The sequence below is a fragment of the Silurus aristotelis genome (assembly GCF_946808225.1).
Source record: "Silurus aristotelis genome assembly, chromosome: 28".
NCBI classification, from domain to species: Eukaryota; Metazoa; Chordata; class Actinopteri; order Siluriformes; family Siluridae; genus Silurus; species Silurus aristotelis.
Window position 1 is genome coordinate 12,112,538 of NC_139601.1, and position 17,270 is coordinate 12,129,807.

Genomic DNA, 17,270 nt, shown 5'->3' on the forward strand with positions numbered 1-17,270 from the left:
AAAAACGATTTGACAAGACAAAAGACACCAAGAATTACAAACAGATTAAACAATAAGTACAGTATATGTACGTAAAACAAGTATGTTTTTCAAAACACCTACACACCTTCCACTGCCTGAGCTACCACATCAGAGCTAAGCCATTAAGGAATTTAATCATCATTAGCCCACCATACTGTAGAAATTCATAAAAAAAGAATCGGCTAGTTCTAGCTTAAAAGATAAGAGATAATATGCTCTGGCATGCTTTTTTTGGTACAAACATAGACTGAACCAGCTGAATCCAGCTGAAACTAGCTGAAACAGACAGCAAAGCAGCTTTAGGGGCTAAAAATAGAAACTTGTGGTAGACTTTTATAGCATACTGCTCATGTATTGTAATTAATTATTAAATATAATTGGCGATAGAGTCAAAAGCTGCATTCAAGCTAATATTATGCCAAAACAGAACCTAGTGACATTTGGTGTCTACAATAAGTGGCTACTTGAGTTAACCTGATTTTATACTATGATTCCAGTCTAAAATAGATAATGAGGACAAGCGTATGTGGACACCTGAGTATTGAACATCTAATTCAAAAACCATGGGTATTAATATTGAATTGTTTACCCAGAGTTTATCTATGTTCGAGGATTGTAACTATGAAGATTTGTGCACATTCAGCCACAAGAGAGCAAAAAGATTAATGCAAGTCGGCATCATGGTTCATACCGAAAGTGCATGTTATTCAAGTTCTTTAAAAGCCAACCTTGACCTCTATTGTGACTTCCCTTTGTGCACAAGTTTTGGAGCTTTTTAGGTCCAATGAAGGGAAATCGTAATGCCGCAACATACAAAGGCGTTCTTAGCTGATGTGGTAAAATTTTGGGAAAGACTCGGATGTGGGTGAAATAGATAGGTGTCCATATACCCTTGGACATAGTGTACATCTTTTTCTAAAATCTTAGGCATTCTTTAAAAAAAAATCTTAAAATATCCAATGCTGAGTTTAGCATTGTATCCTGATATGGCAGATTTTTGGTATAGTTTCACACCTAGTTAAAATATTAGACTCTTATACTCAGTAGAATTGCTATGAGACATGTATTGGGAATTGTGACAGGTTAAAGTTGATAATCACAGCGATTTCCAAGACATTGCCAGCGTGGTGGCCATCACTCAGACCTACACAACTACAGAACCTTTCATTGATGCCAAGTATGACATCAGGGTCCAGAAGATAGGCACTGACTACAAAGCTTATATGTAAGTGTACATATTCCCACAAAAATCACTAGCATTATCTTTTCTGGTTTGTATAATCACTGTTTATGGCAAGCATGGTGATGATAATGACGATAATGATGATTACGATATTTGTGCATGCTAGGGTATGTGCATTTGCCAAAACTCATATTAAACACAATGTTATTTAAGGTTAAATAATTGCTACTTTTTTGTTGCAATGTCTTATCTAATGCTTCTGTGAACATTATTGTCTGCATGTTCTCTTTTGGGTTTCATGAACCACTGCATTATGCTGTTTTTATTTCCTTAAAATTGACTGTCAAATCTCTTAAGCATTATTTGCCTCTAGTTCTTTAGGACATTTAGAGAAAAATGCCTAAGCTGTCATCTATAGTGATAGTGAGAAATAATATTATTTAATTATTATTATCAATGCCACTGATCAGACAGATATTATGTAAGCCCCCTGAAGCTTTGAGCTTACTAAAGAGACAGATTTTTTATTGCTTTGGAGTATATTACATTTTATTCACTTACAGGAGAACATCCATCTCTGGCAACTGGAAATCAAACACTGGCTCTGCCATGCTGGAACAAGTAGCTATGACAGACAAGTAAGTAGGCATACAATTGCAAACTCAAAAATTTAAGAATAAAATGTCATTATAAGAATTTCCCAAGTCTCTTTTTCTTCAGCATTGAAACAGGCTAAATCATTATTTAGATTCATAACATTCAACCTTTCATAACATTCATAATGTAAAGTTACTAGAACTAGAAAATTGTTGCACATTATTCCACAGTTGATTCCACTATTCGTGATTCTGGATCCACATACCTGTTTTCAGTTTATTTCAGTCATACTATCTATTTGAACTTCTCTTAATCATGCATCATTTGGATCTGAGTTGTTGTTTTTTTTATTGTTTGAGATATGAATTTTCTGCATATAACAAACTGCAAAAATATTCTTAGACACCCTATGTTTTTTTAATCCAGGTTTCGTTATATATGTTTATTTGATGACTATATATTGACAATATAAAAATAAAATACATACATTATATATATATATATATATATATATATATATATATATATATATATATATATATATATATATATATATATATATATACTTTAAAAACATTATGGCATCTTTTCAACTAATTTATTAAACTGCACAAAGTGTACCTGAGTCTACTGATATTTTTTCCACACCAAATATTAACTTTTTCATATAGAATTTTCAATTCATTATTATTTTTAAATGCATCTTTTCTTCACACCATTTTTTTGCATGTGCCTAAGACTTTTTACAGTACTATATTGTACTGTACTGTACTGTACTGTATATTGACTATGGCACTGTCTTCATGTGTTCAGTTTCCTCAATGACAAATCAGACAGCATTCAGCCTATCCTCAGAAGAGTTCAAGTTCAAAACAGTATATTAGCCAAGTCCAGAAGCCAAAATTGGTCATGCTTACTGAGTTGGAAAGGTGGATAGAGGAAAAATTACTTATTTTCCTCTATCACTCAGAACACAGGTAGCCAATTGTGAATGTTTGTGGGCAAATAAATCTTTCCTTTCAGTGTTTCACAAAGATGCAGAGGGTGGCTACATATGCCTCAGTGGAAACACATGTTTGTCTTTACCCTTCACGGTGGGTAGATGTCATGTGACAAAGCATTTGGTAATGTTTAGTAACGTCTCTAGGTTACGTATGTAACCCTAGTTCCCTGAGAGAACGAGACACTAATCGCTTAAATCGCTTTGGGAACGTGCCCGAGTGTTCACGCTCTGAAATAATGTGTGAAATCAGTCAGAAATTGGACGCTGGCCGTCACCAGCGGGGTTATATATGACCAGGAATTATAAAACACACAAGGAGTGAAGCTAGTGCCAGCTTCTGTAAAGGAGAAGGAGGCGCTGCAGGGATGCCAGCAGTGTGGCTTAGAGACACAGTGTCTCGTTCCCTCAGGGAACTAGGGTTACATACGTAACCTAGAGACATTCCCTTTCAGGATCTTGAGCTGTGTCAAAACGCTTTGGGAACGAGTGTCCAATCACACCAGACTGACCAGTCCCTGACTAGTGGGTATGTTTACACATGGCTAGATGAGGACAGAGGGGCCAGGAGTGGCACTGCGGTCCAAGTTATAGAACCACACAAAGATCAGCAGGGTGGACCAAACCTCAGCGTTGGAGGTGTACTCCCGAGGACCAAGCTGTGGAGGCAGCCACACTCCAGGTGGAGTGAGCTCTGGAATGGGTAGACCAGAGGACCAATAGCATGATGTGATGGCATCAACGATCCATCTGCTCAGAGTCTGCTTATTAGCAGGGAGGCCTCTCCTGGGAGGGTCGTAGCAGACGAGCAGCTGATCAGTTTTCCTCCAAGGAGCCATCCTGTGGACGTAAGTGTCCAGTGCGCGTACCGGACACAGCCGGTTCAGTTTTTCCTGGTCTGGGGCCTGGAATGGAGAAGGATAGAATGCCTGTAATCTTACGGGTCATGGAAAGCTGAAATGGCAGACGCGTAGACTTGGTGAACTGTCCCTGGAGAAACTACAGCATTGAGCTAAACGGGCAGTGGATTGGATCCAGCTTCTGGTGGTCACACCACAAGCAGAACAGATGCCACCTGGCTGAATACATCCTCCTTGTGGAGGGAGCTCTGGAGTGAAGAATGGTTCTACCACCTCGGTGAGGAGGCTAGAACCTCAGAGCTGTGCCCCCTCAGGGGCCTTAGCTACAGCCTCCACAACTCTGAGCGGGGGAAAGGAGAGCTGGGAAAGGAGATCTCCCATGGATTGTGCTTGAAGAGAGCTACTAGGTACGCGAACCATAGTTTGCTTGGCCACCTTGGGGCTACCAGGAGTAGGCAGACTCCGTCCCGGCGAACTCTTTCCAGAACTCCCGGAAGCAGCACGATGGGGGGGAAAGGTGCACAGACACTTGTTGCCACTTGACCGGCAGAGCAGCAGAAACAGCGCCCGTCCAGCAAACTTAAAGAATGCTTTCTGCAACCGACATCACTACCCCAAAGCACTGACGTGTCTAGGTCCAGAGGTCATCTATATACGCCCCACCTCTTCAGCTCCAATTCCTCTTTCTATGCTAACATAGTAGAGCTGAAAGAGCACAGCTATGGGACAATGCCTCGGGTTAAAGAGACGCTCGCTGGCTACTGCTCCCTGGGCGTTACATTATTCCTCAGGTCTCCGGTACTGCCCAACAAGCCGCTTCATACAACTTATACCACAGCAGGTCAAGCTGCTGGTTGCCTGCACACATCGAAGCTGCAGGCTTATCAGGCTGATTTGCTGCGAGAGCTAGACATGAAGTTCCTTCAGGGCAATCAGGTCCTACAGCTGTGTGGTGCTTTAGACCTGGCTCTTTAGGGCTACTAAGGAGACCACTAGGGCCATTGGCCATGTCCGCCCTCGTCTCCACTGAGAGGCCTCTCTGTGCTGTTAGATGCCCCGGTAGTGCCTACTGGTCTGTTTGGCGACATGGTTGTTTGTGACGCAGGTTACGTATGTTACCCTGGTTTCCTTAAAGAATTAGACGCAGCATCTCTAAGTCACACTGCCTGCATCCCTGCAGCGCTTCCTAGCATGTGCTTTTTATAGCTTCCTTGTCGTGACATCATCCCATCATTGGACTGATTACACATGCGATTCAGGGCGTGGACAACGTTGAAGCGTTCCCAAAGCGTTATGACGCAGCATCTCATTCAATCTGGGAACCAAGGTTACATATGTAACCTAGAGACAATCTACATCATCTCCACACTGCCCTTTGCCAAGAAAGGCACATTCATTCTGCAGGTTTTCTGTGTTACTCATCTGCCAATAGTCAAATACCAAGCAGCCCAGATATATAATTTATTGTAAAACCATTTAACACATATCTTTATTAACTGGTTAGATTGAAAAAGAAAAGAAATTAAAATGCACTCCAAAAACAAGTCAAATATTAATATTTATTTATTTTTTAATTAATCAATTGTTGGCCTCTGCTCTTTTGTCACACAGATATAAGATGTGGGTTGACATTTGTTCAGAAATTTTTGGAGGGCTGGATATCTGTGCTGTTAAAGCCATTCATGGAAAGGATGGAAAAGACTACATTACTGAGGTAAGACAGTGTTAGTAACAATAACGATCAATATTTTACAATCTGCTCCTAGGGCTACGGTTAGGCGATCTGAAAGGCCAGAATTAGGAAACACCAGGTGCTAAATTTATAAAGTTTAAATTTAAATAATTTTTAAAAAAAATGAAATATTTAAAGAATATTTATCATATCACACAATTGGCATATGATAAAATGTGAAAGTATTTTCTGAAAACCTGAGACTGAAGAGGAATGCAAAGTCACTGATAGCAATGATTAAACTATTAAGTTAAGTTATTAATAAAATATCAAAAAGGGCATGAATTGGTCTAAAATAGCATTTAATCACAATACTTGGTGCTGTGTAAAAACAGTTGTATCATCTTCTGAGCTACTATTGCCCATTTGTGCATTTTCATATAAAAGAGATAATAACAACTTGACAGAAACTTTTAGAACACAGGTAACTTTTTTTTTTTACAATGTTTAGTTTTAAATGCAGTAGACTATGTCTACAAAATGCTGTAAAGAAATTGAAGACATTCCATTAAAACTGTGGAGGCCCTAAAAAGGAGGGACAGTGCTTATGTAACCTCCTTTTTATGTGACCATGTGTGTTTATGGTCCTCTGCCCTTTGCAGCTGCAAGCTTTCACCTTCTAAAATAGGAAAGCATTGAACCAAACTTAGTCACAGACATTATACTTAAAATTTATTTACATTTTTGTTGCCTGTACAGTACATCCTAGCTGTTAAGCAGCTGTTGCCTTAATATAACTTTTTAAATTATTACAAATGACTTCATGCAGAAATATTATTTTAATAGGGAAAACAAAAACAACCTAATTGTATTTGACAATCAGCTAAAGCACGAATAGCTAGGAGAAGAAAATAACTTAAATAACTTAGAAGTTAAAATGTAAAATAAAAAGGTAAGATTATAGATATTTACAAACAAAAAATGTCATGATAGTTCATGTGAGGTATATAGATAGTTCATGTTCAGGAATAATAGTATTGTAATGTATAGTTGTCTCAGCTTCTGTGTCATGCATAATCCCTACTGCACCACCCACCATCTTCAAGATGGTGCGATGGTGCAAAGGTGCAAAGAGCTGCTCACAGAAAGATGTGCAGTCATCTAACATAGAACAATCATTTCTGCATGGTTCAAAATGAATGCATAATGCAGCAAGTATAGAATCCATGTCTTTGTGAATTAATGCTGTTATTCGGAAAAAGACTAATAGGTGTGCCTAATTAACTGGTAATTTGGGTGGATACGGTTGAGAACTGGGAACTATGAAAACCTTCCTAGGAAATAATATCTATGCACAGGGTAATAAAACTTTACTAGTTAATAGAGACACGTCAAAACATTAGGCCTCATTTCTTTATTTTGTAGCCTGGATTTAAACAGGATTTTACTAGTTAAGTTTATAACTGGTTTTTAACTGGTTTTAACTAGTTAAGCCTTAAAAATGTCTTCGAAAAATTATACACATGTGCTTTTACACAATCATTTTGATATTCATGTAAATCCACTAGATAAGAAAATCATTTGTATCCAGATCGACAGGATTCAAATTGGATAACTGACATGAATTCCAGCAATTCTCTCAAATACCTAAAAGAAGATCATTAAGACTACTAATAATCTTTTTTTTTTTTAAGGCTGAAATGTTGATCGGCTGCATAAATAAGGCTCAATAATAACGAAATAGGGATTTAACCTAATGAAGCAGAAATGAACAGGATGGAGAAAACAGGAAATTAAAATAATGTACTAAAATTGGAATTAAACATAAAGCACTCAGGATTTTGAAAGATTTATTCATTTTGGTCATAGCATTTTAAGATGAAATACTATGATATTATGTGCAGTATCTTCATGCAGACATGACCTTTCTTATTTTAGTTGTAGTTTGTAGCACAAGAGATTAACCACTGGAGAACAAAGTACACAAACCATATAATTGAGTTAAAGTAGGGATACATTTTAGTTAATTTTACTCCAGTAAAAGTGCCTCCTTCAAACTTTCGCTTGATTAAAGGTACAAAAGTATGTAATTGCCTTTAAACGTACTTAAGTATACAAAGTACTATAATTTATTATGGCAATGTTCCTCCGAATGGAAGGAGAATTCTTGTAAGAAGAAATTGTACATGGCCGAGGCAGGCAGAGAAGGCACTAGAAAATGAAGGACAGAAGTCGTACAGAGTCAGAAGATTCTTCTATCTGGAATTACTCTAAAAATGTTATGCTTGCTGTTGAACTGATACTGAATTGTATGTTCTTTATTGTTGTATGTAGATATCAGTAGATTTAGATAGTAGATACCACCAATAGGCAATCAAAACAATCAGCCTAAATGGTGTTTTACTGTGTGCTTGACCAGTTAAGTTTTTATCCACTCATTAATAAAAAGGAACAACTGATTTCACAAATTGTAGTTGTGTAAAAAGTAAGATATTTGACTATGAAATGTAGTGAAGTTGAATTAAAAGTCTCCCCAAATAGAAACACTTCAGTAAAGTACAGATACATGAAAAAGCTACTCATGTACAGTACAACAAAATTACATTTACTTTGTTACTGTCCACCACTGAGATTAAGATACAACTGATCTTTGTATTATTTCTCTTCAGGTGGTGGGCTCCTCCATGCCGCTCATCGGGGACCACCAATCAGAAGACCGGCAGCTGATATCCGATGTTGTTCTGGCCAAGATGAGCCAGTTAGCAACTCGGGCACCTACTCGAACTCAGCAGCGGCCTCCAGCTGCTGTCCAACAACCACAGGTAGCAAATCCACCTTACCACAACTAATTTTGAAACTGATACATGTTGAGTGCCTATATGAGGGAAATATAGCTTTGAAAAGAATTTGATGTTCCATGTCTTTTTTGCTCCTTACTATCATTGCATAAATTAATTTTCTGTCATTATGAAATTGTGAGCATGGATTAGCTTAAATCATTTGAGACAACATAAATTGCATCACTGGTTTAAAGAAATGTCCAATATTCTGTCTAACAGGCGCCACCTACTGTTGAGTCAGAAAGACATCAATATATATACCCGCCAGACGTTGTAGGTTGTGTATAATTTGTGTGTTTCCACAGAGCCCTGCTGTAAAGGAAGGACCGGCTGACCATACAAAGCCTCTGTCCCAGCGAGTTCCTCCGCAAGGTGGTTTACAATAAATTCTTGACTGTAGTGGAGTTACTGGAGAAATAAAAAGAGTCCAGTCACACTGATTTCACACACGGCATGTCCGCACAGATCTATCTGCTGCAGTACAAAGAGTTTTCAGAAGTCATTTATTGAGTGATAATTCTAGGCACTGAGTGGTGCAGTTCAGATGAGGCTCACGTTACATATTTGTCCGAGGGAATTCATGGTGCACTTATCACATTTGATCAAATTCTACATAATAACGATGGTGTACGACTTGAATATGTACCTTTTTTATTTCAGTTAATTACAGTATAAAACATTATAAAAGTACCATACCTTAATGCTATTGTTTGCATGATCAATTCAAACTCATTTACAGAATGCAGTGTATTGTACTCTTACTTGGCCTGTGCACTATATCATCATTATTTAATTACAACATATTTTATAATAATTGTAATTAATAGGTAAGTGCAAGTAAAGGGTGCATTTGGCCTGAAGTGGGGTCTCCTGGAAGTCTTGACATACTCTTATGATTCTCTTGTGGTTCTTGTAATTGGTGATCAGTAGGCAACCTCTCCCTCGAAAACCGACCTAGCGTGCTCTGCTCCCAAGCAAGCTTAGCAATCATGGACATCCTCTGCACCCTCAGGCCAATGTTGCCATTGCTCTAAGGCTGCCTTGATAGCCAGGAGTTTACCAGTTTTTCCATGTTGCAAAGGCTACAGAAAAGGCTACCTCTTGGTTTCACTTCAGCTTCTTTGTGAATCAAGGGTAGCGGAGGGATCACACTGCTAAAGCCCTTTTGAACTTTTTATAAATTTGGCATACCCTAGAAAGCAATGTAAATCTCAGGTTGTGGTTGGTTGATGCAAAAAGTTTCTTTTTTTTCTTTTTTTTTTTTCTTTATTTTTTTTATGATTAAACAATTCATATAGGGTGAATAGCCCCTGACGGAAGGTCAGTTGAATAGTCTATGGGAAGTTAACTTTAAGCCTTGGTTTTACTAAAAACTTCATCTAGATCTGTTTAGGGCATTGGAATAGTGTTCTTTGGTAATACCATAAACAAGGAGAGCCAATGCAATTGTGTTTTTATGGCAAATGGGTGTCCATGAGCAATTTCTGAGTTCAATACACTGGTGTGTATCTGGTTTTGTTTCCTACTCCCAACTATGGCTACAACTGTATATGGACTTGTAACAAGGCCTATGTATCTTAGCTACGTTTTTATCTTAGCTACAAGAGCAAGGATGAAATTAGACCCAGAATACAGAAATAATTTAAGAGACAGCATGATATGGACATTCTTTATCATAAGAGTAATGTTACTACTACTCACCTGTGGTGTGGCTCTGATGTTTGGGTCCAAACAGTTCGTGCACAAGCCAAAGATTGTAGCTTGGTTTTAGCTGTCCATCGGTTCAATGTTAACTTAGTGTGCATTCAAAATTTAGACTGCCATGGTGGCAGACTTTAGTCACATTGTCAATTCAGATAGCCAGTTGAAGGGACTGAAATTCTGACAAAAGAATCTTCATTCACCATTGACTCATTTCGGTCATTTTCGGCTGCTAAAGTGAAAGCTTAACACAAAATCATTAGTAAATAGTTCCCAATGTTTTCATGTAAGTAGTCTCTCCATGGCATCCTTTCTCAGCCTGAGTGGCTAAAAACCTCTAGGAATCCCCCCTTGAAACCTGTGTATCACTGCGTTAGCAGGGTGAGATTGAAGATAGCTTGACCAGTGCAAGTGCCTTGTGATGAGAAGGTTCAGCATCTTGAAAATCTTGTTGATATCCCTAAAATAGTAATCACTTGCACTAACAAAAAGGCATTGCATATTACATTAGAAAATTCTTATGTTTTCCAGGAAAACAAGCTCCTTTTTACAGGAAGCATGACAAGAAAGTTTTGTGAAGATCACCCTCTGGTGTACCAGACTGGAATTGTCTGGGCTGAATGTTACACGTGTAGGAAAGAATGTTCTTTATGCAATTGTTTCAGATAAAAGAATGTAGGCATGATTGAATTTAAATGTTTAGAACACCTTATATAATATAAGTGGTATTATCAAACCGTTATTCTATCTTGCATGCATAAAATCTTGAGCCTAATTTCAAACAATTCAGTATGCCATATTGTTGCACCACTAGTTTGTTCATAAAAGTTGTAGGCACCTTTTTATGTGGGTAAATGCTGCCAACCAACTGCTGTGTGCAAGGTCTCTGTGCTGCATAGTTAAATGTAATGTGAATGCAATTGCCTGGTTACATATAGTTAATTGTGTTGCTTTTGTTTAAAGTTTGTTCCCAAGGCAAATGTGTAGAGATACGGCTACCAACTTTAACAGGTCATGCAAAACCTTCAGTTTGAATTTGGTGTTTTAAGATTAATCAAACACAGAAACATTTATTGCTGTAGAATCAGTTGGAAAGTGGAATCAGCACTTCAGATGAGGAAGGAACTCAGAGTGTGGAAATTTATAGTTGGTGTTTCAGTTTGCCTAAAAATACCATGATAATGCTTTCAATGCTCCAAGCTCAGTATTAGTGTTCAGTATTTGAGCATTTATACAGGTGGCAAAAAGTGTCAAAGCAGCTATATAGTTCTGCTCAAATAGTTGGGGTGCATAACATGCCATGTCTGCAATGTGTTTCATTACTTCTTCTATGACTGTTATAAAATATGAAAGTGCTACTATGTACAAGCTCACTATAAGTAAACAAATAATGGTCTTCTGATGCAATGCATTCATAACGATACTGAGATTGTTTAATATTTTTAGAACTATAATCTATATGATTAAATGAATAGTAATGTTTAGTGGAATAACATAGTACCATGTGTGTTCTATATTTTATGTATTGATGACAGTATTAGGTGGTAAATGTAACCGAGTAGAACTGTTCTGTTTGGATTTTTAGTTTTTTGTATGTTGCATGTCTAGAAGTGATTCATGTTAGTAATGAGGTTAAACAGAAAAATCTTTAAGGTAGGAATTTCCATTTAAAGATGTTTGTGAATGTTTTTTCATTTTCTGCTGAATGGTCACTGCATTATGTTATATTAGGCTTTAATAATTCTTGAGCCCGGGATTATTCTTTAAATCCAGTACTTTAATTAAGTACAGCTTTGACTGTACATAACATACACAAAATCCCCCACCCCCAAGCCCAAAGTAATAAAGTTCCCCTATTACACAAGTTGTGTTACTGAATCCTAATTTATTTCGAATTTTAGTTTATTACTGTTAGTTCTTATTCATTTCTTACTCTCCAGCACACACAATATTTGAATATTTAATTAAGAATCACTGAATAGATTCCAATTATAGATACAATGAAGAAAAATGCTGTGTGTGATTTTGAGTAATATGTTTGAAATTTATTATATATATATATATATATATATATATATATATATATATATATATATATATATATATATATATATATATATATATATATGTACACACACACTTTTTCTTATGTCTAATGGCATATTAACCCTTATGTAGAAGGTATAGCCAGAACTATTAAGTTTTGATAAATCAAAAATATTTGTCACATCATTGTTGTATTGCAGACATTATGTTCGTCATTTTGATCTGAGAAAAACAAAGTTTGTGAATCAAAGTGATATTTGATACCAGCTATCAATCATGCTGCTCCAAATGCTGTATATTGATTATTTAAACAGAAATGTACTGCTGTAAAATGTTAAGATTCGGCTAAGGGTAATGGAACACCTTTTGTTAAGTAGTAAATAAAATATGAGGGTTAAAGAGATGCCGAAAAGTGCCATCACAACAGAGATCCAACAACATACAATTTCTCAGCTTTATTTTGTTTTTATTAGTTTTTTTCCCTTTTGTTTTTTGCTGATCTCATTTTGTAGTTTGAAGGTAAAGATTTTTTTTTGCATCCACGTCTTTGATCCTTTTCTTTGTTTCAGTTTTTTATTTTATTTTTATTTATTTTTTATTTAAGAAAAAAAATTTTTGTAGTACAAAGCATGAATTTTCCTTCTGGTTTTCTTTGTTTGTATCCACCTGTTCCTTTACTTTGGTCTGATTCAGGGGGTGAGTCTTTTGTTAATTTGATATATTATTATAAGCATCTGGTGCTGGATTTAAAATTATTGTCATCTGTGAAATGTAATCTAATGTAATGAGTGAGTCTGTCTTGTACTAAACTCTAGGAGCCCCAGCGAAACCCAAAGAGTCCCAACCCAAGACTCAAGAGCCACTGGCCGCATCAGCATCTAGTGCACCTGGACCAGATCCCGTCTTAAAAACAACTCCTTCCCCAACCCCTCCACCCACAACCCAGCAACCCAAAGCCCATCCTCAGGCTTCACCCACTCCAGCACCTGGAAAACCAACAGATTTACCCCCAAAGCCCCAGGTTCCAAAACCACTTCCACCAAAGCCTGTGCCTCCAGTGCGCAGAAACTCCAAGCCTCAGCTCCAGCCCAAGCCCCAGACCCCACCTTTGGCAAAGGCCCCAGCTAAAGTCCAGCCTGAATCAGCAGATCACAGCCAAATCCAGACCGATGCAGCTCCAACACAGGTTCAATCCGTACCCAAAGCACCAACTAAAAACCAGTCTCCCACTAAGCCACAGGTCCAGGCCAAACCTCTGCCTAAAGAGCAAGTCCAGGTTCCAGTTCAGAATGTGGCCCCGTCTGAATCGACATCTTCACCTCCTGCACCCTCTGCTGTAGAGGATCAGCCTGCACCACAACAGAAGTCATCGCATCCTTTCTTAAAGTAAAGTTTATACTGAAAGAAGCTCTCTTGGGCAAGATTTAGTTTAGCCATCGATGCAGATTTAACCGTTCACATAAAATTTTGTGCCCACTGACACTAAAGTTCCATCGGCATTTACATGGGGCAATCTAATGTTTGGTTGCCCAAGTGTTTTAGTTGTTTTTAGAGTACACCACTCTAATTAGGAAATCCTGCATGTAGTTACTTGCAAAAATAAGTTTTCTTGAGTAGAAAGTAAGAAGATTTTTTTGCATTTATCGTTTAGATCAACACTTTTCAAAACAATACCTAAAAAGACACAGGGCTAGACTAGTCCAAGTAATTGTAATTACATTTAATTAAACAGTGTGACCGTCACCATTATTCAGCAGCCTATAAAATTTAAATATATATATATATATATATATCTATATAAGTATTTATGAAAGAATAATATTATTAATTATTTTAATGTGTTGGGTAATGTCACATATATTATTAGTAACTTTAAATTGGGTTTTTTTCAAGCTTTTTTGGATTTTCCTTTTGATTCGTATGATTTTTTTGAAGATAAATTGATTTTTGTCTCTGTTTAATTCCCACATCACTCGACATGTTTAACTCAAGTAAACATTCGGTACTATATGAACACACCTCACTGTGCAGCATCTACTGAGATTAGACATTGTAATTATCTTAAACAAGACTTTGGCCAATAAGTTTACAATATTCTCTACTTTTTGTGTCTCTTTTGCAGTAAATCCCAGTCCCTGACCAACGCCTTTAATGCCTTTGGTGAGACCTTCCGCTCTGGCAATGAGGATGAAGCCAAGGCCGAGACCATTCGAAACCTGCGGAAGTCTTTTGCCAGCTTGTTCTCCGACTAGTGACAAGTTTATGGTGGAGAAATAGTTGGCTTGGACTTCATTGACAAGAAGTGTGTCCTGGTCTGAGGTTAAGTCTGTGTAGCTGTAATACATTGTACCCTCCTCCCAACTCTGCTGTAAATGTTCGACTGTCAATAAGCAAGTGGAGTGTGATGTACAGTGATTGTTCTGGCAAGCTGTTCTGTTCTGATTTGCACTGGACTGAAACATTTGCCATATGTATGAGGAGGAAGTGGGCAATGTTCAGATGCATGGTTTTCGAGTAAATGGATGTCTAAGGTAATCAAGAGAGAAGAGCCTGATGTGTGCTGACGTCGTCTGTTATAATACCCCTTGATGTTGTAGCCTTATTGTATATGAAGTGTATTTCAGTTGCCCAAAGATAAAAATATCTGTGAGTGGTTTCCCTTGTCGCTCCCATGCAGTGTGTATATCTAGTTGATCTGTTGTAATATGAAATAGTTCAACAATACCTCGACGGGACCTTTATACAAGCACTTTCCGATCCAAGTTTCCTACAGTATGCAGTGCTTGGACGGGTCTGATTTTAATGCAGTAGTGACGTTTCAGTGGAATGCCTGATGTTTTTTGGTGTGGCTCTGGTTCCAAACGTATCAACATGTTCAATTAATCATGAGTGCCATGTAGTATCCTTACATATCGTATTGTTCTGTATGTTCAGCATCTCAGGAGGTTAATTTATTTTTGGTGTCATATATTGTTCACGTTGTGTTTTCTTTGGTCTGAGTGTTTCTGCTTTGCATGACTCTGTGACAGTTGTTTTTTTTTCTGTACAGGTGTCAATAAATATGTGGCGCTTCATTCCACTAATTCTTCGTTGCTCATTATGAGCATGTCCGTTATTAGTTTGAGATAGATGCTTTTATCAATGTCTTTTCTTTATAAATGGGAGGCATGTTTGATATTTATTTGTGTGCACTAAAGTACTAACATTGCTAACAAGAACATCTTGTCTGGTAGATATTTATTACGAATACACAAATCTATGTATGTAGAAGAAATGGCTTCTTTTTTATGTCTACCAAGACACAACAATAATCTTGTGTGACTGCTGGTTAATAATCAGTCCCCCCTACATTTCCAGTTCTACTTTTATGGTCACTATATAATAGAAAGGGTTGATCGGAAGGGTAATGTTAAACATTATTTTTAGGTCGTACCTAGGTAAGTGTATGCAAAACATCGACTATCCTGGTGCATAATATGTATAAATGCACAAAGAAAGTTACCTACAGTATACTGCAGGTAACTTTAAAACACTTTTAGACAATTTTTGATGATGATTTTGCTAACTACATAGTAATATGGATAATATAAATACTACTTATATAAAATGATGGGGATACCGATCAGACATAATTTTACATTATAACATGACCGGTGAAGTGATTAACACTAATTATCTCTTCATCATGGCACCTGTTAGCGGGAGGGATATATTTAGCAGCACATTTTGACCTCAAAATTGATGTGTTAGAAGCAGGAAAAATTGAGCAAGCGTAGAAGACTGGGTCAAAGGATCTCCACAACTGCAGCTCTTGTGGGATGTTCCCAGTCTGCAGTGGTCAGCATCTATCAAAAGTGGTCCAAGGAAGGAACAGTGGTGAACTGGCAACAAGGTCATGGGTGGCCAAGGCTCAATGATGCACGTGGGGAGCGGAGGCTGGCCAGTGTGGTCCAATTCAACAGATGAGATTGCTGAATAAGTTAATGCTGTTAATGCTCAATGGGTCAGGACTGTTTTAACAAAAGAGGGGACAGCAAAATATTTGGCAGGTGGTCATAATGGTATGCCTGATCGGTGTACATAAGGTTATGCCTGGTTGGTGTATAGTTGTTATTCTCAAGTTGGGGCACACCAGAAACAATATTGAGAAAAGAGACATTTGGCATCTGCTCAACACCTTCAGGCAGTTATAAGAATACAAGGCATAATACATGACTAGACTCCCAAATAGGGAGAAAGAGCTATAAATCTCAACAGACATCTAAACCGATGTTGCAAATACATTTAACAATTTTGACACAATGTTAAAAAAACATAAATCATTTGTGACTGTGGTGGCACAGCAGGTAGTGATGCTGATCCAGAGCTCCAGGACTCAATTCCGAACTCTACTGTCTGTCAGCTTTCTCATGTTCTCCGCATGTTTCTATGCATTTCCTTTGGCCTATCTGGTTCCTTCCCAGCGTGTAAAAGCATGCAAGTTGGTGGGCTTATTCTGAATTGCCACCAAGTGTGAATAAGTGTGTGCGTTGCACCCTGTAGTGGACTGGCATTCCACCTCACATCTAGTTCCCAGCGTTCCTGAGATAAGCCCTATCCATATTTTTCCAAAATTAACTTTCATGCTGTGCTTAAGGATTCAGTCTATGCTAAAGTGTGTTGAATTCAGAAAGCTCTCTGTATTATTCTTGCACCTTCTTACTTCACCTTCTTATGTATTATTCATCACTTTTTATTTCACCACTGATTTTTCCTCACAATACTGATTTACAGGTTAGATCATTCAAACTAGTCTAAGAACCAATTGTGTGATTTAATGGCTGCTTCCTTACACACATTTTGGTGAGTTTGACCTTCCTTAGGAAAATGACTTTGTCCACTTATTTTCTAATGTGGCACCCCATAGGACTGAAGCAGTAAGAAAAAAAAAACATTTTTGGAAAAAAATTATTCAATTTAAAATATATCCACACATGGAACTGATGGAAAATGTCAAACAGCAGTATCAAATTTCAAAAATACATATATATCAGAAAAATGTATTTATTTTACTCATTCTTTTAATTTTTTTTAATGATATGAATGCTTCTAGAAATAATTACAGAGATGCTGTTCATTCAGCTTTCACACCCTTTTTGGTATCTGTTTTTACGGTGATTACCAATGAGAGATTGTGCCACTTCCCCTTTCTTCTACTTTCCTTTTATGTAATAAATGTCCACTCTAAATGAGCTAAAGGATTAAGGGCTTCACACTTGAGCCTTTGGTAGTTACTCTAAGCCTGGAGAAGCAACAGCATCAGGCTCTATATAGGCTGGTGAGGCAGAATTAATAAATGATGGTATAAAAT

The 17,270-nt window shown here is 37.4% G+C and overlaps 1 protein-coding gene across 1 annotated transcript in view; it reads left to right on the top strand.

Moving 5' to 3' along the window:
• The window catches only part of syn2b (synapsin IIb), a 76,241-nt gene extending 61,235 nt beyond the window's left edge, over positions 1 to 15,006 (top strand). The window contains exons 7-13 of the mRNA XM_083534135.1: positions 1,104 to 1,246; positions 1,768 to 1,842; positions 5,273 to 5,375; positions 8,003 to 8,155; positions 8,479 to 8,545; positions 12,736 to 13,306; positions 14,043 to 15,006. Coding sequence (XP_083390261.1) covers positions 1,104 to 1,246; positions 1,768 to 1,842; positions 5,273 to 5,375; positions 8,003 to 8,155; positions 8,479 to 8,545; positions 12,736 to 13,306; positions 14,043 to 14,172 — 1,242 coding nt within the window. The 3' untranslated portion in view covers positions 14,173 to 15,006. The remainder of the gene's footprint in view (positions 1 to 1,103; positions 1,247 to 1,767; positions 1,843 to 5,272; positions 5,376 to 8,002; positions 8,156 to 8,478; positions 8,546 to 12,735; positions 13,307 to 14,042) is intronic.
• Positions 15,007 to 17,270: the final 2,264 nt, after the last annotated feature.